Source organism: Lissotriton vulgaris, chromosome 2_1, assembly GCF_964263255.1.
Source record: "Lissotriton vulgaris chromosome 2_1, aLisVul1.2, whole genome shotgun sequence".
Classification (NCBI taxonomy): Eukaryota; Metazoa; Chordata; class Amphibia; order Caudata; family Salamandridae; genus Lissotriton; species Lissotriton vulgaris.
In genome coordinates, this window is record NC_141687.1 from 829,159,602 (window position 1) to 829,182,613 (window position 23,012).

General features: G+C 43.8%; 1 protein-coding gene across 2 annotated transcripts in view; it reads right to left on the reverse strand.

Annotated features, from left to right (window-relative positions):
• The window catches only part of MCM3AP (minichromosome maintenance complex component 3 associated protein), a 622,263-nt gene that overhangs the window by 330,595 nt on the left and 268,656 nt on the right, over window positions 1-23,012 (reverse strand). For both annotated transcript variants that reach the window (XM_086956240.1, XM_086956239.1), the window contains exon 14: window positions 9,159-9,259. In XM_086956240.1, the coding sequence (XP_086812366.1) occupies window positions 9,159-9,259 (101 nt within the window). The remainder of the gene's footprint in view (window positions 1-9,158; window positions 9,260-23,012) is intronic.

Here is a 23,012-nt window from a genome sequence, read left to right on the forward strand (position 1 = left end):
GGCCTTGGTACTGTCACCCTGTTGGCTACGAATGCATTAAGTCTGTGGCTGAGATTGGTCGACCATTTTATTCTTTTAAGGACTGAGTGGTGTTCTTCGCCTGTGGTCATACCAATTACGGCGTAGGGGTCTGCCTGTTCTCGCGTCAGGTTGAATGTGACACGAAGGGGCCTATGGTTGCTTTCGGCTCTGTCATCCACAGTGAAGTTGCGAAGTTTGTTAGCCAGTCCTGCATTGATGAAGATATAGTCTATAGTGGAGACATTCCTGAAGGTCGGATAGGCGGACCATGCCCAGTTGCGCGTTTTTTGTATCCCGTGGGTGGATTGCAAATTGTAATTTGCTAAAAGTTCAATCAGTTGAGCTGACTTCCTGCTAGGTTTTGTCATGGGTAGCAGGTCCAGGCCTCTCAGGTTAAAGTCACCGACTATGATTACATTGTGGTGCAAGCGGCTTATTAATAGATCTTCCAGGGCGGTGGTGAATGATTCCAAGCTGTGTGGGGAGTGAAGTTTTGCAGGGTTGAGGTAACAGTTGATTAATAAAAGCGGGCAGGTTGTTTGGTCCGCTCTCAGTCCTTCTATTGAGATAGCTTGTAGGTCGGGTAGCTCCAGAGATAGTTCTTTTACATTAAATTTGCAGGCGTGACTTACGAAGATTGACAGACCCCGTGACGGGCGACCAAAGATCGTCCTTTTGGTTGCTGATTTGAAATATTCGTGGAAGCCAGCAATTGGTGAAGTGGACCTCGCCCAAGCCTCCTGGATACATAATATGTCCCCCTGTGCGAGATAGTCATGGGTGGCTGTAACCCTGCGGATGTTATTTAATCCTGTAATGTTCCATGAGATGATGCTAAGGTTGCGATCCTGGCCTCTTGAAGGGCATGCGCAACTGGTGTTTTCATATGTGTGGGAGGGGTTAGAGATTCACAGTCTGTCCCACCCCACCTTTCCCAGATTTGCCCTGGGCTCCTAATTTCCGGGAGCTGGGCCTTTGGCTCGAATGTGACCGCAACTCCTGGGCCAAATTGTCACTGAACCCCATACGGCGCAGTGACCCCTTTAAAATGGTATGCCTGTCGCATTATTTGTACACTCAGCTATCTCTACCCCATCCCCCGCAGGTGGTTTTACTCCTTGATAGCCAAGATTAATAACTTTTTGTCGGCCGGTGGTGAGGCACAGAGTGGCCTTTCTCTCACTGCCAGATCCCCCTTTGACAGTGGCCTGTGTTGGTCGGATATCTACCTATACAACCTTGCAGCTCACTTGGTGCCGGTTAATGGCTGGTTCACGGGGGTGGGACAACCCGGCGAATCGCCTGGAAATTCATTCATTGGGTGTAAGTAGTATGCTCGATCTGTTGTATGGAGCGCGTCTACCTACCACATTACCTTCTTCTACGCAGGTGTCTCATCTGTTGGTGGGCGGCTCATTGGCTGGAATCGCGGCTTGACTGGGATGACTCCTTTATGGCGAGGAACGTTGCTTGGTCAGCTTTTGACACTGGAGGGGTTTTGTCTCCTGTGATCGAATAGGGATTTCCTAACTGGGAGATGTTTACAGGGGAGGTAGCATTGTGTCATAGAAGACCTAAAGGTTAGGGATACCCTAGCCAACTCATAGTTCTTTCGTTACCTCCAATTATGCTACGCCCTAGAGGCTCATGAGCTCCTGACTCACTACCCAAATTCAGTCTGTTGGCAGCAAAGGTTTTCTTAGGGCGGTTGGGTAAAGGGTCAACATCTGTGATTTACCGCTCGCTGGTAATCCACACTCCCAATGGTCTCAAGAGAACCCTGCAGAGGTGGGCCAACTGGGTGGGAGATCTGGATGAAGAGGAATGGAGGGAGGCGTGTATGGCGCCTCGAGAATTGGTGATGATATAGCGGCTGCTTATGGTTCAATGTAACTACTTGCATGCAACATATCTCACTTGCAGCGCTTGTTCCCAGACGCTCAGGCAGTGTGTGCACGTTGCGCACTTCCTGCTGCAGATTTTTCCATGTGGCTTGGGAATGTCTAGTGTTGCTGCCCTTCTGGGAGGGGGTGGGTCATGTACTCAGTTCTGTTCTGGGCCGCACCCTAGAGCTAATACCCCGCATTGCGCTATTGGGGAGGATGGAGGAGATTGTTGGCCCTAGAGCCGAGAGTCTCTTTCTAAGTGCGGTCTGTTTGGTTGCTAAACGGAATGTGCCCGTGCATGGAAGCAGCATAAGTCACAGACTGTCAGAAGCTGGTGCACAGGGGTGGACTGGTGCACTCACCAGGAGAAACCAATCTTTGAGGCTCGTGGCTGTCCTCAAAAGTATGCTTGAATATGGGGGAAATGGTGTAGCTACTATGGAGTGTTGATTGGACCCTGTGATGTTTTACAATACTGATGACTGGACTTGTTGTAATGCTGTGGATCAATCATTTTTTTAACTATGTTATAATGTGTTCTGATGCAAATCTCGTAATAAGGAATATGCTACTTACCAGTATGCATCTGTTCTTGGCATAGAGGGCTGCAGAGTGGTACATTATGAATAGATCGCCATCTGGTGTTGGGCTCGGATGATTGCACTTTGTTTTTCTCTTGGAGAGTCTTTTGTCTCTTGGTGACTCCTCCCTTAGTTGGTAGTGCGCATGGGCATCGGCTCCATCCTTAGATTGTTTTGCCATAGTAGGGTTAGATGGAGTAGTATAGTAGAATACAGATAAGAGTGCCCATGTAAGTGTATCTAAATAAGATAATGTTGGAACAGACACAGGTTTACGGGGAGGCTGGGAGGGCATGTACCACTCTGCAGCCCTCTATGCCAAGAACAGATGCATACTGGTAAGTAGCATATTCCGTTCGAGGCATATGGGCTGCAGATGGTACATTATGAATAGACTATACAGCAGTTCTCTCCCTAGCGGTGGTCGCCCGTGTCTGTTGCAACTGTCTGAAACAATGTTTTTAATACTGCTTGTCCCACTCTAGCTTGTTGTGTTGTGTGCACATCTACACAATAGTGTTTTGTGAAGGTGTGCGGTGTAACCCAGGTAGCCGCTTTGCATATGTCATCTAGTGGGATGTTTCCCAGAAATGCCATAGATGCTCCTAGTTTACGTGTAGAGTGAGCTCTAGGAGGAACAGTTAATGTTCTCTTTGCCTTTAAGTAGCATATTTGAATGCATTTTACAATCCATCTGGCAATGCCCGCTTTGGAGATGGGATTGCCTTTATGTGTGGGAGAAAACGCAACAAAAAGCTGTTTTGTCTTTCTGAAAGTTTGTGTTCTTTCTATATAGTACAATATGGCCCTTTTAACATCCAGTGTATGTAGGGCTCTTTCAGCTACTGTTTGTGGTTTTGGAAAGAAAACCGGTAATTCCACTGACTGATTGATGTGGAATGCTGAAATAACCTTCTGTAAGAATTTTGGGTTTGTTCTAAGAACCACTTTATTTTGGTGTAGTTGCATAAATGGTTCTTGAATCGTAAAAGCCTGCAGTTCACTTACTCTTCTAAGTGACGTGATAGCTATGAGGAAGGCTACCTTCCATGTGAGGAATTGTATTTCACACCTATGCATAGGTTCAAATGGTGGCCCCATTAGTCTGGTAAGCACTATGTTGAGATTCCAGACTGGGGAAGGTGGTCTTCTTGGTGGAATGACTCTTTTGAGTCCTTCCATGAAAGCTTTAATTGCTGGTACTTTAAACAGTGACAGATGTTGCCTGTTTTGTAGGTACGCCGCTATGGCTGCGAGATGAACTCTGATAGAGGTATATGCTAGGTTACATTGCTGTAAGTGTAATAAATAGCAAATGATTTGTTTAGTGGATGCGTCCAGAGGGTTGATGTGCTTACTGTTAAGTGTATAGCAAACCTCTTCCATTTTGCTGCATAGCATGCTCTGGTGGTAGGACGTCTTGCTTGTTTAATGATTTCCATGCATTCTGGTGGTAAATCTAAATACCCAAACTCTATGACCTCAGGAGCCAGATCGCTAGGTTCAGTTGTTTGGGATCTGGGTGCATTATTTCTCCATGGTTCTGTGTAAGATGCATGGGTAATAACCTTAGCTTTTGATGTGGTACTTGTGAGAGTTGTAGCAGCGTGGTGAACCACGGCTGTCTTGCCCACGTGGGTGCCACTAGTATCATTGTCATTGAATGTTGCTGCAGTTTCCGAACCAGTAATGGAATTAGTGGTAGAGGAGGGAACGCGTAAGCAAATCTGTTGGACCAATTTATCCACAGTGCATTGCCCTGGGACCTTTGGTGTGGGTACCTGGATGCGAATTCTTTGCATTTTGCGTTCTGATGATTGGCAAACAGATCTATCTCTGGTTGCCCCCATTTTTGGAAGAATGGCTGTAGTATTTGGTCGTGCAGCTCCCATTCGTGTACTTGTTCTGACTGTCTGCTTAGGATGTCTGCTATTTGATTTTGAACTCCTGGTAGGTGTTCCGCTAACAGGTAGATCTTTTGAGGAATGGCCCATCTCCATATGTCCTGTGCTAGTCTGGACAGTTGGAGAGAGTGTATCCCCCCCTGTTTTTGAATATAATACATTGCAGTCATGTTGTCTGTTCTGATCAGGACTGCTTTGCCTGTTATTTGCATTTGGAAAGCTTTTAGTGCTAGAAATATTGCTAATAGTTCTAGGTAGTTGATGTGCAGTTTCTTTTGCTGCACACTCCACTTCCCCTGTACTGTGTATCTGTCCATATGCGCTCCCCATCCGGAGAGCGATGCGTCCGCTGTTATTATCACTTGTGGAATTGGCTCTAGGAACGACCGTCCCTTGGAAATGTTTTCTGTGTTCCACCACTTCAGAGAGCGATACGTCCGGTCGTTTACCAACACCAGATCTGTAATCTGACCTTGAGCCTGATTCCACTGTGTCGCTAGACACTCTTGTAGTGGGCGCATTTGTAGTCTGGCATGTGGTATTAGCAGTATGCAGGAGGACATCATGCCTAATAGTTGCATAAACACTCGTGCTGGTAGTGAGTGTTGTGGTTGAAATCTTTGTATTAACCCGACCATTGTCTGTACTCTGATTGGGTTGGGGTATGCTATTGCCTTTTCTGTGTCTACTGTAGCCCCCAGGTATTGTTGAATCTGGTTTGGTTGCAGGTGTGATTTTTTGTAGTTCACCGTGAACCCTAGGTGGTGCAGCAATTGAATTGTCTTCTGTGTGTTGTGAAGACATTCTTCCTTTGACTTGGCCTTTATTAGCCAATCATCCAAGTATGGGAAGACATGTATTTGTTGTCTTCTTTTGCATTTTGTGAAAACTCTCGGTGCTGTTGTGACACCGAACGGAAGGACTTTGAACTGATAGTGTTGTCCTTCTAACACAAACCTTAGGTATTTTCTGTGGGCTTTGTGAATTGGGATATGAAAGTAAGCGTCTTTTAGATCCAGTGTAGAAAGAAAGTCCCCTTTCTTCAGTAAAGGGAGTACTTGTTGGAGCGTGACCATGTGGAAGTGCTCCGAATTTATGTAAGCATTGAGAGGTCTGAGGTCTAATATTGGTCTTAGGGACCCGTCCTTTTTGGGGATCAGGAAGTATAGAGAGTATACTCCTGTGCCCTGTTGATCCTTTGGGACCTTCTCTATTGCATGCTTTTGTAGAAGTGCTAGCACTTCTTCTCTTAACAATGTCAGATGATCTTGACTCATTGGACGCTGTTTGGGGGGGATGTTTGGTGGGGTAGCTTTGAGTTCTAGGCAATAACCATGTTGGATAATTTGTCTCACCCACTTGTCTGACGTGATGTTTTCCCAGACAGGTAGGAACTGTGATAGACGTCCCCCGACCGGTGTTATGTGGTCTGGGGGGAGTTCTATGAAGTCACTGTTTTGGTGTTGAGGCGTTGCGGTTGTTATTATTTCCGCGGCCTCTTCCCTTATTGTTGTTACCTCTGTAACTGCCTCTTGAATTACCTCTGGGTGATGTTGGTGTGAAAGATGTGGATTGCTGATTCGTTCCTGTGTTCTTTGAGCCCCCTCTATAGGTGGATCTACGAAAGGAACCTCTGTGTGTTGGCTGTTGCAATGCTCCCATTGACTTAGCCGTTTCCGTATCTTTCTTCATTTTTTCTAATGTCTCGTCTGTGCTTGAACCAAACAATGTCTTCTGATCAAATGGTTTGTTCAGTAGGGCTGTTTGTACTTCTTGTTTGAATCCTGAGATTCTAAGCCATGCGTGCCTTCTTAATATGACACTAGTGTTAATCGACCTTGCTGCAGTGTCTGCTGCGTCTAATGCACATTTAATGGAAGTATTGGTTATTATTTTACCTTCCTGTATTAATTGGTCTGCCTTCTTCTGATGTTCTTTTGGGAGATGTGTGAGAAGTTTCTCTAACTCATCGTAATGTGCCCTGTCGTAACGTGCGAGTAGTGCTTGTGTATTGGCTATACGCCAGCTATTCGCTGCCTGTGATGCTACTCTTTTGCCTGATGCATCTATTAACTTCGACTCTTTATCTGGTGGAGGAGCCTCTCCTGTAGATAATGAGTTTGCTCTTTTACGAGCGTTTGAGACCACCAGCGAGTCTAGAGGTACATGCCCTCTAATAAATATTGGGTCCTTTGGAGCCGCTTTGTATTTTTTATCGATTCTTGGGTTTAACACCCTGGCTCTCACTGGGTTTTCGAATATTTCCTCTGTGTGAGTAAGAAGACCCTTCAACATAGGAAGAGTACCTGATGTTCTCTGTGCATTAGGTAGAGTCTCTAACAAGAAATCCTCTATTTGAGGTTCTGTATGCATATCTAGTTTGTGATATTTTGCTGCCCTATTAATGAGCTGCACAAAACCTGTGTTATCATCAGGTGGTGAAGGCTTTGAGGGATATAGCTCTGGGTCGTTGTCCTCATCTGACCCTACATCATAATTTTCCCATGGATCCTCCTCATCTGGGATAGTTTCGTCATCCCCTTGAGGTTCTCCCTCCCCTAGATCACGGTCTACATCTGACTGAGGTGTAGCTGGTCTTGGTGTGGAAGGTGTAGGAATATTTGGCCTATTGTGAGGAATAGGAGAAGAGGGTGTTACTCTAGGACGAGGAGAAGCAGGAGGAGTTATATTCGTCCCCATTGTTCTCTTTTTTGAAGGAAGAGGTTTATCTTCTGACTGTTCACTCTTTCTCTTCTTCGTGACCACTTTCCCAGTTTGTGGATCAATAAACAAGATCTTTTGTTTGGGATCTGTCTGTTGCTCCTGAATCGGTACCGAGGGTCCTGGTTCCGAGAGGTGCTTTTGTTTTCGATCGTCAGATCTTGTTGTTTTCGACACCGAATGTCTGCTCGATTCCGACTTTCTTGGTATCGAGTGTCTCTTGGGCGATAAGTCATATTTATGTTTCGACATGGAATGTTTCGATACCGAGCTCTCCTTTGTATGTAGCCTCGGTGCCGAAGTCGATGTCGCCCTTTTCTCGGATCCGACATGGTGGGAGTCCGAGTGTTTCGGTTTCAGTTTCGTTGCCGGGCCCGAGGGCGGGGCGTCGGAAACTTTTTTCAGCGGTTTGACCGGGCCCGAGGGCGGGGTCGTTACCGCACGGGGTCGGTTTTTCGGTAAGGGGACGTCGTCACTCACGGTTTGTTGCTCGATGAGTTCTTCAACCTCCGACTGGTCCCCTTCCGACCCCGACTGGTCCTCTTCTTCTTCGATTTGTTCGTCTCCGAACAGCTCCGGGATCGCTTCCGCCTGCATTCTGGAAACCTCGTGTCTTCGAGCTCGACGATTTCTAATCGTTAGCTTGGAGGAGAATGCTGCGCAGGCTTCGCAGTCCCTGGATTCATGTTCAGGCGATAGACAGAGGTTGCACACCTCGTGTAGGTCCTTGTGTGGGAACTTAGCACCACACGTTGGACATTTTTTGAATGGAGTCCTTTCCATGGACTCCGGGCTTGACTGCGTCGAGAAAGGCCTCCTGTTCTTCGACGTAGATCCAAGTTTTTCTCTTCTATTTTGAATTTGTAACGCGTCGGAATGGAAATGAACGCGTTCGAATAACAATACCGTCGAATTGGAAAGGGAATACGCGCCGAAAATCACTTTCTTCTGAAGTTGATCTGGAGCGTCTCGATCTTCATCCGAACCCGATGGCGGAAAAAAACAATCTAAGGATGGAGCCGATGCCCATGCGCACTACCAACTAAGGGAGGAGTCACCAAGAGACAAAAGACTCTCCAAGAGAAAAACAAAGTGCAATCATCCGAGCCCAACACCAGATGGCGATCTATTCATAATGTACCATCTGCAGCCCATATGCCTCGAACAGTTAGTTATAAAAAACATGTTTTGCCTATTTTGAAGATATGCAGCTATTGCTGCGCGATATAACCATATGGGGGTGAATGTTAGCCCAGAAAGTAGTAAATGTAGCAAGTAACAGACAATGTTCTGTACTGTGGCTTTCAATGGATCGATTTGTTTGACAATAGAATACAAATCTTTTCCATTGAGCCACATAGGAGCCAGATTATCAGGTTGAGAGACTTGGGATCGGGTTGCCTCATTTCTCCATGGTTCGGAGTGAGAACGTCCGGCCTACTGGGGAGCTTCTTGTTGGCAACTACAGAGAGGTCCAGTAATGTTGTGAACTAGGACTGATGGGCCCATGTTGGAGCTACTAGTGTGAGAGATGTTTGCCTCAGCAATCGAACCAGAAATGGAAGGAAAGGGACAGGAGGAAAAGCGTAGGCAAATGTCCCTGACCAATTAATCCAAAGTGCGTTGTGACTGGATAAAGGATGTGGAAACGTGGAGGTGAAGTTTGGGCATTTGTCGCAGATACAAACAGATTCAATTGGAGGAACCCCTATCTGTGTAAGTATGGAGGACTTGCAGGTGGTGTTCCCACTCGTGGACTTGTTGCCACACCCTGCAGAGCAGGACGGCAAAATCACTGATCAAGACAGCTTGTCTGTCAAAACGTGTTACTGGACTAATAAAGCTGAACTTGGTAGTACGTCCTGAGTGTGCGCTTCATTTGCTGAACTTTGTGTGATTTATACCCCGGCAGGCTCTGCTAGTTCAGTACACCACCTCCCGATGGGCCGTGGGATCCGGAAGGACCAAAAAATATGTATATCACATACAAGGCCTGGCTCTAAAGAAATTTGTCAAAATAGATTATGAACTTGGCATTGTATTACCTTAGTGCTGCAGATGCATATGAAGCTCCGTCCTCACTCAGCACTTTGCAATGCTCCTTCAGGGAGTCCTCCACCAGCTCCTCCACCACCTCGGAGATATGCTGCACAAAATAAAAAGTGCACGTTTGTAAGAAAAGTAATTATAGTATTCTTTGCTCTTTAGTACCTACATTCATATACATGCAGGTTAAGCCAATGAATAGAGTACTGAACATGGGAAAGAGGCATGTACACTGGAATCCTCCACTTAAGCAAAGAGAAAAATTATCAGTGCTCCGATGGCACTTAAACAGATACGGGGGAGAATGTTGAAAGTTTGCTAGACTAAATTTTAAAGCACTGCCAGCTGAACTGAAAATGGAAAGTAAACTTGAAAATAAAATAAAAAATTAAAGCAACATTTATTGTAACCTGCCATGAGATTAAAAGTCCAACTTTCTGGACCCATATGGACCCGGTTCCATCCTGATTTAAGTGAATGTTACAAACATTACTTTATTCTGTTAACCCCATGCTAGTTCCCTTAAAGAAGTTGTATTTTATGTTAAGTTTCTGATATTTAGTGTTGTTGATTATATCATACCAATTAGGATTTATTAAAACCAGATACAGTTTGCTAACAAATTAATTGCTGTCTTTCTCACATTTAGAAGCTATAGGTTAGGTGGAATAATTCAAACATTACTTGATTCTGTTGACCCCATGCTAGTTCCCTTTAAGACGTTGCATTTTATGTTAAGTTTCTGATGTTTAGGAGGAGGCGACGGCCACTACGGTGGAGTTCCACGCCTCCACGTAGCCGAAGGTTTCCTGTTCCCGGCTCCTCCCCCTGACCACGAGTCTGATGGCGACTGTCGGTGTTTGGCGTGCTGCTCGCTACTACCGGGTGCGGAGCTTCTGAGGCTTCGGAGGCGGCGCTGAATTCCTGTCCTGTGGCCGAGGACTTCAACTGCCGCGCCTGTATCTGTGCCTGTCTCACGGGGATGTGAGTGAAGAGGAGCAGCTCTGCACTTTGCGAGACGGACTTCGGGCGCATGGGATACATTGTATCAGGCAGGAACAAGTAAAGACTTTCTTTCATCTTCGCCAACAATGTTTTGAGAACGAGCATACTGCTAGCTTCTGTTTTCATTGACTTTTGAAGACTTCTCATGTGTTTATCTGCCAGCTGCGCACTCTTCTTCACTGCGACGCCTGAACTTCTATTATTGGCATATTGAGAGTCACCCTGCTGCCACATACAATAGCGCACATAAACTCGCAATTCTGCAAATGCGCAGTCTGGATGAACCTTCAGCTCTCGTAATCTTTTTGGCGTTGCTAGCTTTTTGTTTCCTGAGGTGCACAGCAGATAAACATTTTCTAAGCAAATACGCACCTCGAGGAGAGCTTAGAGAGAGCTCTGTGCGCAGCTGTTGATTAGCGATCAGTTGTGCGGTTTTCTATTTCAACGGTCTTGCACTGCATTATAACGGATCTTGGCTTCATTATATCAGCGTAGAACTGAAGAAGTTATTGCTGCTATTCTTATTGCTGGTAAACGCGGATAAAGCTGGCAGGGTGCTCCCTACTTGCCTCTCCTCCCTGTTCTTCTACGCCTCTACGCTTTTATACGCCCTTATTCTCCATACTGTCTGCATACTGCCCTTGGGGCCCACTCAAATGTCGTGCCGAGAGTTCCCTCTGCCGCTGAAGCTCCATATAATTGGGCAGCGGTCGCAGTTTTGGGCCAACTTCAAGTTCCAGCATACTTTGCAGCATCTGCAGAGGACAGGCGCAAAGAGGGTAGCAGGTGGAGAGTATAAAGTTTTTTTTTTTGTTTTTTTCTCTCTCTCTCCGTTGAAACAGTTGGAAGTACAAGTTAACACGCAGTGGCATGGGCAAACAGCTGAATGCACGCGCTAAAGCGCGTATTAAACGACAGCAGATGAAGGATGAGGCAGCTGCCACTAAGAATGCTGACATTAGCGCTGAGAAAGAGGATTTATTAGTTGATATTTCTGGAATCTCGGGGGATGAGGAAGAAGAGTTCACGGAGTCTGTCCTTCCCATCTCTGCTCAATCAATCTTGCCAGAGAATCCACCCCTAGTGCAAGAGGATTCTGTACTTAAGGTGAAAAGGGGCGAGACGATCAAACCAGGAGCCTCTAAAGATGGGAGGCTAGGACAGGCACAGAAAATCTCTAAAAATGTTCCCCTATTCGAGAAAAAGAATGACAATTTGATGCCTGTGTCTCTTCCTTCTCCAGCAGGGGGAGGCCCAATTTTAATCCCCTCTACAATGGGAGTTAAAGACATCCCCTCACTGGTGGCATTGGGGTCACAAGAAAGTAATCTTTTGGTAGATGGAGCGTCAACTGATGTGGAGCAATTGGTATCTTCTCTCTCTGAAGTGCAGAGTCCGATTCTAGGAATGGAGAAGGAGACCACTGGTGAATTCAATATTTCAGTTAAAGACATGCTCAACATGATATTGGGCGAGGTGAGGGAAATGAAAAACTTGCAACGGTCTGAGCTGGCCCTTATTAATCAAAGGCTGGATAAAATTGAAGAAGTGATATCTTCCTTTCCTGCACGATTACAGGAAGCTGAGACAAGGATTTCGAATCTGGAGGATCATGTGTCTGATGTTAAAAAAGAGGTGTCATCTCTTTCTAAGACCTCTAAGTCTCTAGAAATAAAGCTAGACGAAATGGAAAATTATAATAGGAGGTCGAACCTTAGAATCGTGGGAGTCCCCGAGAAAATTGAAGGCTCTGATATAATACAGTGGCTTACCTCCTTCTTCCTCCATGAGGTCATTCCAGAATTTAAAGGGGATTTGACGATCACACGAGCACATCGTGTTCCTGCTCAACCATTTCCAAATTCCTCTCTACCCAGGACTATCCTAGTCAATTTTGCAGATATCCGAGTGAAAGAAACTATCCTGTCTAAGGCCTTCAAGCAGAGGCAATTTTCAGCTAACCCCTCTACTAAATGCCGGATCTTCTCGGATATGTCCGCTGCAGCAGCTAGAAGGAGGAAGGAATTCGTAAAAATGCTACAATTGTTCAAGGACAGGGGAGCGCAAGCTAAGATTGCTCAGCAATCAAAACTGAAAGTTCTGGTAAAGGGCAAATTTCATTTATTTTCGGATATTGACGAAGCACAGGGGCTGTTAACCATGATCTCTAAGGACCAATGAATCTGGGCTGTGAGACTGCCCTTTGAACTTTGGTATAGAAGTTTCTTTGTGAATGTATGAATTTGGGTTTTCTTTGGAAGTTTATCGGCAGGCAGAGGAGATTACTTATCTCGCTGAATACTTTAAAAAATGTTTTTTTTATTTGTTGTGCGAGGGGGGAGGAGGATGGGGACTGGACTACGAGAAAGGGCAAGGGGTGCTAATTCAAGGCACCTCATGGGTCGGGGAGGGACTGAATGGTGGGCGTGGGGGAAGAGCCATAAGGATGGGGGGACTAGAGGGAGAGGGTGGGGAGGGGGAGGGTTGAATGGGGCAAGAAATCAAAAAAAAGAAGTCTTGGATGATTTTATATATCTACTTGTACACAGCCGGAACTCTAAGAATGTCGTTAATTCTGAAGTGTGGTACTCCTGGCAATGTTGGGCTTAATAATGGTCTGTTATCAGATTTGGGGATTAGTTATGTAGTGATTTTCCTTTGTTTAGATTTTCGAGTATGGGGGTGAAAATTATTTCCTTTAACGTAAATGGTCTAAATAATAGGAAAAAAATGAGAGCAATAGAATTATGGGTTATAATGCAACAGCCGGATGTGATTCTGTTACAGGAAACCCACATACCCAGGCCGAAAAATTAAGAATTTTCTATGTTTAAAAGTTGGGCATCTTGTAGAGTATTATCTGCATGTTCTGAGTCACTATTTTTGAGTAAAAAACTAGAAGCCCAAGTGGGTCAGGTGGAGCATGAGGGGATGGGCCGATGGTGTTGGGCCACCTGTGTTATTCCTAATAGAAACAACCCTGTGACGTTTGTTAGTTTTTACGCTCCAACGGAGGACAGACCAGAGGTATATGAGGAGCTTTTTCATTCCTTGTTAATGGTCAGGGGGGAAATTATTATAGGCGGGGATTTTAATATTATGATGAATAAAATGCTGGATTCATCCAGCAAGTCGATGGTTCAATATAAGCCTAAATCCCTTAGATCGTTGAGGAATAATATGGTGCTTTTTAATTTATGGGACCCCTGGCGTAATCAAAACCCGGATAAAAGGGAATATACCTGTTGGTCCGGCAGGTACAAATCTTCCTCTCGAATTGATTTCTTTATAATTTCACGTCAAATTATTTTCTCCAAACAGATGATGCTCTATAACGGTTTCTCAGATCACGCTATGATTATTACGGAAGTAGGATCGGTAGATAGGGTAATAAGAAAGATCTGACTGATGAGACCTGGGTGGAGGGTATCAAAACAGAAATTTCAGATTTTCTCGCACGGAATGTGGGTACAGCCCCCCTCAACTATGTTTGGGACTCTCTGAAGGCATATATCCGAGGGCTAGTCATTGGGAGAGATGCAGTCGATTCATTGGCCGCCAAGAACAGGAATAAAGCGCTTCAACAGAAAATACAGGATCTGACTATACGTATGCAATATAACTTAGATAGATCGCTATATGACCAACTAATTGCGGCCAAAAGAGAGTTCTCTCATGAGCTCTATACTCAGAGTGAGGAGATTTTTCGTAAGAGCTCTCAAAAAATCTATGAAGAAAGTAATTTTACTGGCAAACTCTTGGCGTGGCAGGCCAGAGAACAAGCCTCGTCAAATTTAATACATTCTTTGAACTCTCCTGAGACTTTTAGAAACACTTCGGATCCAATTGAAATTGCCGATATTATGGTCACACATTATAAGAAAATTTATGATACCCAAGCGTCCATAGACCATCAAAATTTATTGAAGTACTTGGAAAAACAATCTCTTCCCACTCTTTCTTCATTTGATCAAACGAGTATGGTGATCCCCTTCTCGCGAGAGGAAGTAGAGAAAGTAGTTCATCAGCTCACACTTGGGAAAGCGCCTTTGCGGATTTTTTTATACAACTATTAAATTTTATGTTGATGGGCGGACATGTTCCGAATTCATTTCGGGAAGGAACAGTGGTAAGCTTTCTTAAAAAGGGCAAACCCCCGACAGACCCGAACTCTTATAGACCCATCACGTTATTGAACACAGATTATAAAATTACCACTAAACTATTATCCACTCGTTTTAATTCTTTTGCCGCAGATTTGATTCATGGAGATCAAAATGGTTTTGTTGCCGGAAGGCAGCTGTTGACCAATAATCATTTTCTAACGGAGCCTCTTGATTTCTTTGAAGCACGAAAGATTCCAGCATTAATTTTATTATTTGATGCTGAAAAAGCCTTTGATTTGGTGGTATGGGAGACACTTTTTGTTATTTTACAGCACTTCGGCATTCCAGATGTAATAATAGATCTAATACGGAATCTTTATTCTGGGGCTAGGGCCAATATCATTATCAATACAGAATCAGTGGGACTTGTTTCGGTGAAACGTGGCACTAGACAAGGCTGCCCACTGTCCCCGATATTATTTGCTTTTTTCATAGAGCCGTTAGCTACTGCAATTAGGAAAGCTCCACTGTTACTTCCCCCTATTAACTTAATGCCTAAAATCAAACTTTACGCAGACGACATAATCCTGCTAATTAGGCCAGAAATACAATGTCAAGCTTAGGCCCTACACATTTTCGAAGATTTTCAGGTTCTGGGGGGCTATCGGATAAATAAAAAAAAAACTGAAATTATAGTGTGCGGGGGCATTAAGCCTGTAATTCATCCCGACCTAAAGTCTTGCATTAATAATAAACCAAAAAGATACTTGGGGATATGGTTTTCATCTTCAGTTGCTGATCTTTAGTTTGAATTTTGTACCAATGCTGCAGAAAGTCAGAGTAATGTTTAAAAGATGGAATTCCCTACCATTAACTATTATGGGACGTATTGCTCTAATTAAGATGCCGGTTCTTCCGCTGTTTAACTTTCTATTTTCAACTATTTCTTGCGCTCTGCCTGGCTCATTTTTCTCTAAGGCTGAATCTTTGTTTTCTTCCTTTATATGGGCTAAAAAGACACCACGCATTGCTTTGCACACTTTATTTGAGGATAAGGAACAAGGAGGGCTTGCTATTCCCAATCTGAAAGACTATTATAATGCTTATTTGGCTCAATTTTTGACTAGATTTAAGGACAATACCCAACAACTTTTTATCAATTTTTTCTTTGATTTGATTTGTAAAGAAGCTCAGATTCCCTCACCGCTTCAAGTTTTCAAATCACCAAAAACAGTTAGGTATAAGGTTTTGCACTGGTTTTTTAAAAGACGCACAGCACTTCTAAAGAGGCACTCTCTCTCATTTCTCAATATATTCTCTCCCATTAGCTCCGTTTTTTCATTCTTTGGGGTGGATATTAATTTGGAGTTAGTAGAAAAATGGCAGAAAATAGGGTTCAGGAAACTGGATGATTTTTTAAAAAATGATACCTGGATTAGGATGTCAGATTTGACGGCCCGGGTTCAGGGCAATTTTATATTACTGGGCTCATATAAGCTGATTCATGGTGTCTTGCTTCAATTAGATCCCACACATCTTTCCCCCCCTGATTCACTAATCACTGAACTTTTTCTGTCAATACTAGAAAGGAAGCCAGGGGAGTGGAAACGACGTTTAACCATGAACAGGGATCCGAATCTATGTGGCAAAGCAAGTAATAAATGGCTAGACCAGGAAAACATGGTACTAACCCCGCCGTATGGAAAATAATTAATGTGTTGAATTTTTCTGCATTGAGAGGGGCCAATTGGCGCAAAATGCTGTTTTTCAGTAAATGGCTTCTGTATTTTACCCCGGTCAAAATTAATAAGATGTATCCTGAATGCTCTTCGAATTGTTATAGGTGTTTACAGCATGACTCTGCTAATTGGTCGCATGTGGTTGCTAAATGTCCTAAAATTGTTCCTTTCTGGGAAAATATATTCACGTTTCTGCAAAACCAGTGCGAAATCCCAATTTCTGTTAACTATAAAATGATTTTGTATGGATTCGATCCTGAAATAATGCTAGAAGGGCAATTAGTTAAATTCATATATATCGCTATGGCTGTGGCAAGATCATTAATTCTTCAAAATTGGCGATCGCAATATTGCCCCAACATACATGAATGGCGTTATAAAATGCAAAAAGTTAGAAACAGCGGACAAGTGTATGCTCAAAGAGTGGGGTCGATTCGGAAGTTCGAGAAAATATGGGGTTCATTATGTATTGATGTTAATTAAGCCTGAGGGCATATAGGTTTTTTTTTTTCATTGCTCAAATTTACTGTCATGGTGATGTGTGCTTTCTCATTTTTGATGTTCTGTGTACATTCGGGTTAATGAACGTTATGCTTTTCTGTGTCCAAGACTTCAATAAAAATAAATTAAAAAAAAAAAGTTTCTGATGTTTAGTGTTGTTCATTATATCTTACCAATTAGGATTTATTAAAACCAGATACAGTTTGCTAATAGATTTCCTGCTGTCTTTCTCACATTTAGAAGCTATTGGTTAGGTGGATTTATGTGAGGAAATTCCATATGGATGGAATTTCAGTCCGTCTGGAATTTCCATTACCGTTCAGCTAGCTCCACACATGTAGACACTTACTACACACTAAATTCCACAGAATTTCTGCAGGTAGCTCCAGGGCTGCAGTTATTCCCCATAGGGCTTTAGGATGAAATATACCACTTGCCCTAAGAACGTGATAGCTCACACTGGCTGCTGTGCTGTCACTCATGACAGGGTTCGGTTCAATCTAAACAGATGATGCTCCTTCACCAAACATGCCCAATTAATTCAACATGTATTATATGCCAGTGATGCACTCTGAACTATTCAAACTCAAACAAAGAACGCTAGTGTCTGCTTATAAGCAATATGTTTGATAAAGGGAAAATTAGAAATAATGTTGATCATAAGCAGATAGACTGATTGTCAAATTAATCACTGAGTCATGTGACCACACATCAAAACAGTCACAATTGAAATGTATGCCTATGAAACAATGGCCAGACAAAACATGTGGTAAAACAAATAGGTTGATGGGAAACACTTATCTAGACTGATTTCTGAGAGTCTGTGGGAGTGAGCGGGCTGACATATACGGAAATATACCTAAATTCTTCACACATCTACAGAAAAAAGAAACTCAGTGGTATTAGCTTCCCACAAAACCAAACATAATAAGTTTCGAACTGCCTGAAATGTCTTACAGGAACTGTGAGGAGGGGGAATAGGCACTTAATATGGCTATGCTCAAAACTTAGAATCTTATGGTAAGAGAAGGTGCAATGATGATGGCGTTGCGATCTTTACTTGCAAACAAACCAACAAACAAACTATGAATTTATGATACTTCCCTTCATAATGAAGGATGGTGGGCAGATTTAAAATTAGAGTGTGGTGATAGCAGGACAATTGCTGGAACTTGGAAGAAGGAGGAGTCTGTAACTATTACACAAACACTGCAGAAACCGTGGTACATTTTGGCATTAGAACAGGTTACTTACTCTATCTATAAAACACATGTTGAGGGCACAACAGCCTCTGACTTATTCTATGATGAAAGATCAAAGTCTCATATCAAGCCTCAAACGCTACATATCTCCTAAACCTATTTATTTAGATGGTTAGGCTAGTCAGTGTAACAACTCTTAGAAGTGAAAGAACATATATGAATTTCAAATTGACTGCCTGATGCTGCCTGCAGCTGCCCTATTATGAAGCATGACACTTCTCGAGGTGTGTGAGGGCCTTTGCTCCTTATTGGAGCTCTCCCCCGTGATCCTTCTTCCACCTGGATCCCCATCCCTTCTCCTCCCCCTTTCCTTCCCCTCTCTCTCCCCCCGCCCTTAGGAACTGTATACCACTTTTTGATCAATGTTACTGGGCATGTATGCTGGACCTATCTCTTAAAAACCCCTGTTCATCCCTTTGTTAATGACTAAGAACCTACAGCCAGAATTACAGTGAATGGAGGCCTTTGTGATAAATGATAACACAAAGAACTACACAAGGATGTCCCTTGTCCCCACTGCAGTTCGAGCTAGAAATAAAACCACTATTGACTTCCAGAAGGGCAAATAATAACTGCATAGAGATCAAATCAAGCACAATGAAAGTCGCAGACAATGTGCTGTTGGTTAGAAAGGAAGGAGGATCATTGATTCCATAAATAATAAGGGAAATGCTACTTACCAGTATGCATCTGTTCTTGGCATGAAGAGCTATAGATTTGTATACTTGTGCATAAATCGCCACCTGTTGTTGGGCTTGAATGTTTGCACTTTGTTTTTGTCTTGGAAGAAGTCTTTGTGGTCACAAGGTAGGTGACTCCTCCTTAGGACGATAGTGCGCATGGACATGGACTCCATCTCCAGATTTTTTGCCATGGAGGGTTATGATGGAGTTAGTAACAAGTAGAAGTAGAAAAGGATGTCCAAGTGTAATGTATCTAAGTAAGATAATACTGAAACAGATAAAGGTATCCGGGGAGGCGGGTGGGAATATACGGATCTACAGCGCTACATGCCAAGAACAGATGCATACTGGAAAGTAGCATTTTCCATTTGAGGCATGAGCTGTAGATCGTATACTTGTGCATAGATTATACAGCAGTTACCTCTTTAGCGGTGGCTACCTGTATCTGTTGCAGTGGTTTGAAAAGGTGCTCTTAATACAGCCTGGCCCACACTAGCTTGTTCTTTTGCCTGCACGTCTACATAATAGTGTTTTGTGAAGGTGTGTGGTATAGACCAAGTTGCTGCGCTAGGGGAATGTTCCCTAAGAAAGCCATAGAAGCCCCTAGTTTACGTGTGGAGTGAGCTCTAGGGGGAATGGTTAATGTGTGTTTGGCTTTAGCATAGCATATTTGGATGCATTTAACAATCCATCTTCCAATCCTGGTTTTTGAGATAGGATAGCCCTTATGAGGTGGGGAGAAAGCAACAAAAAAGTTGTTTCATATTTCTAAAGGATTTGTTTCTTTCAGTGTAGTAAAGTATCACTCTTTTACTGTCTAGGGTGCGAAGAGCTTGTTCTGCTACTGAGTCTGGTTTAGGGAAAATCACTGGGAGTTCTACAGACTGGTTAAGGTGGAAAGCAGACAAGACTTTAGGTAGAAACTTTGGGTTAGTCCTAAGAACCACTTTGTTATGGTGAATTTGTAGAAATGGTTCTTGTATGGTTAATGTCTGGAGTTCACTGACGCTCTTAAGAGAGGTGATAGCAACCAGGAAAGCTACTTTCCAGGTGAGAAATTGTAGTTAGCATTTATGCCTAGGTTCAAATGGGGGACCAAAGAGTCTGGGAAGGACCACATTTAAGTTCCATACTGGAGCGGGTAGAACTCGGTGAAATTATTCTTTTAAGTCCTTCCATAAAAGCTTTGATAGCTGGTACTCTAAACAAAGACAAGCATTGTCTGTTTTGTAGATAGGCTGCTATGGCAGCAAGATGCAGTCTAATGGATGTATACGCTAGATTACATTGTTGTAGATGGAAAAGGTAACAAATGATGTTTTAAACAGAAGCATCTAGTGGATTGATTTGGTTGTTTGTACAGTAAATTACAAATCTTTTCCACTTTGCGGCATAGCACACTCTAGTGGTAGGACGTCTAGCCTCTTTAATGATGTTCATGCAGTCTGGCGGGGATTGAGGTAGCCAAACACTAAGATTTCAGATGCTAGATAGCAAGGTTGAGTTAACTGGAATCTAGATGTCTTATCTCTCCATGGTTCTGAGTTAGGATCTTGGGTGAGAGGTGTAGCTTTTGATGAGGAACTACTGATCGTTCTAAGAGGGTTGTGAACCATGGCTGTCTGGCCCATGTTGGAGCATCCAGGATCATTGTGAGGGAATGCTCTTTGAGCTTCCAATTCCCTAGCGGAATGAGTGAGCGTCGACGGGCGGAAAAGCGTAAGCAAGTTTGCCTGACCAGTTCATCCATAGCGCATTGCCTTTGGACAGTGGGTGTGGATACCTGGACGCGAAGCTTGGGCATTTTGCGTTCTGGTGTGTGGCGAACAGGTCTATTTCTGGGTGGCCCCACATTTGAAAGAATGGAAGCAGAACTTGAGGATGAAGTTCGCATTCGTGGATCTGCTGTTTTTGACGACTGAGTAGATTCGCAATTTGATTGTGTACTCCTGGGAGGTGTTCTGCAAGGAGATATATGTTTTGGGTAATGGCACATCTCTATATGCTTTGAGCTAGGTGTGAAAGCTGCGGAGAGTGTGTCCCCTCCTTGTTTTTGTATATAATACATTGCTGTCATGTTGTCTGTATGGACTAGGACAGCTTTGCTCATGAGGTGGAGTTGAAAAGATTTTAACACTAGGAAGATTGCCAACAATTTCAGGTAATTTATGAGGAATGTTTTTTGTTGAGGGGTCCATATGCCCTGAATGGTATGGGTTTGAAGATGAGCTCCCCAGCCGGTAAGCGATGCGTCGGTTGGTAGCGCTACCTGTGGAACCGGGTCGAGGAATGGCCACCCTTTGGAAAGGTTTTGTGTGTTCCACCACTGCAGAGAGCATTGGCTGAGGTTGTCTACCAACACCAGATCTGTTAGCAGACCTTCAGCCTGGTTCCACTGACGTGCCAAACACTCCTGTAAGGAACGCATCTGGAGTCTTGCATAAGGGACGATGAGAATGCAAGAGGCGATCATCCTGATTAACTGCATGAACACTCGCACTGGTAGTGAGTGTTGAGGATGACATTTTTGTGTTAGAGCTTGTATGGCACTTATCCTGACTGGGTTGGGGCATGCAAGAGCGGCTGAAGTGTCTATTGTAGCCCCTAGATATTGTTGTATGAGGGATGGTTGGAGGTGGAATTTGGCGAGGTTTACCGTGAATCCTAAGTGGTGAAGCAGCTGGATTGTTTTGGGTGTGTGTGTGTTGCACACAGCTGCTGTGTGACTTGGCTTTTATGAGCCAGTCGTCTAGATAAGGGAAAACATGAATGCGCTATCTTTTGAGGTGGGCTGCAACTACTGCTAGACACTTGGTGAAAACTCTGGGTGCTGTAGTTACCCCGAATGGGAGGACATTGAACTGGTAGTATTGACCATCTACCATGAACCTGAGATATTTCCTGTGAGTGGGGTGAATGGGAATATGAAAGTTGGAGTCCTTCAAATCCAGTGTAGAGACAAAGTCACCTTGTTGAAGTACTGGGAGCACCTGTCGAAGAGTAACCATGTCAAAGTGGTCCGACAATGTAGAGGTTTAGCGGTCTGAGGTCCAATATGGGCCTGAGCGAACCCTCCTTTTTTGGAATCAGAAAATAGAGGGAGTATACCCCTGTGCCTTGGTGAGGCAAGGGGACTGGTTCTATTGCATGTTTTTTGTAATCGAGAGAGAAGATCTTGTTTGAGAAGTGTAAGATGTTCCGTGGACATTGGACGTTGTCTGGTAGGAATGTTTGGCAGGGTAGAAGTTAGTTCCAGGCAATATCCATACTGGATAATTTGTCTTACCCACTTGTCTGTTGTAACTGAATGCCAGACAGGTTGGAACTGTGATAGACGTTCCCCGACAGGAGTGGAATGATAGGGGTAGTGGGGGAATGTCACTGTTTGGTGGTAGGGGAAGTGCGGGTGGAGTTTCAAATGCCCCTTCCTCTATTGTTATTCACTCTGTATCCTATCCAAAAATATTCTCTGGATGAGGAGAATTGATTGGGGCTTTTATAAGATATGGAGATGTTCTCTGATGCAGCTGTCTTTGAGCCACCCCTATAAAAGCAGCAACAAAAAGAACCTCTATTGGAGGGTAGTTGTACTCACCCCATGGCTTTAGAAGTCTGTGTCTTTCTTCATTTTTTTCCAATGATTAATCAACTGTGGGGCCAAAAAGGTGTTGTTGATCAAATGGCTGATTAAGGAGTGCTGACTGTAATTCTTGTTTGAATCTTGAGATTCGAAGCCAAGAGCGTTGGTGCAGCAAAACGCTGGTGTTAATGGCACGCGACGCTGTGTCAGCTGCGTCAAGGGCACATTTGATGGAAGCGTTTGTGAAAAGTTTACCCTCTTGAATGGGTATTGTGACCTTCATCTTTGTATTGATCTGGTAAGTGTTGCAACAGTTTTTCTAGGTTGTCATAGTGAGCTCTATCATACCGCCCCAGGAGAGCTTGTGAATTGGCAATGCGCCAATGATTGGCAGCTTGAGATGCAATTCTCTTGCCTGTTGCATTGATCAGTTTTGATTCTTTGTCAGGTGGAGGAGACTCACCTGTCTGAGGATTTGCCCTTTTCCGTGCATTTGCCAACAACAAGCAAATTTAAAGGTACCTGACCCCTGATGTAAATTGTGTCTCTAGGAACTGCTTTATATTTTTTGTCTCCCTTGGCGTCAGTAATCTGGCTCTTACAGGGTCTTTGAATACCTCATTAGTGTGTTTAATCATACCTTTAAGCATGGGCTGTGTTTTTGTGTTTTTTTGTGAGGGAGCAAAAGTTTCCACTAGGATATCCTCTTCTAAGGGATCGGTATGTAATTCTACTCCATGGTATTGAGCAGCTCTATTAATGAGCTGTGCGAAACCAATATTATCATCAGGTGGTGATGGTCTTGAGGGATTTAGATCGAGGTCATTAGTATGATCTGGGTCTTTATCATAATCATCCTAGGGGTCTGGGTCCTGTGGAATGCTGTCCTGATTATTATCCCCATCCCCTTCCTGATCTCCATCTCCATCCCCATCATTATCATCCTGTGGCCCATGTGAAAAACGTGGTGGTGGGGA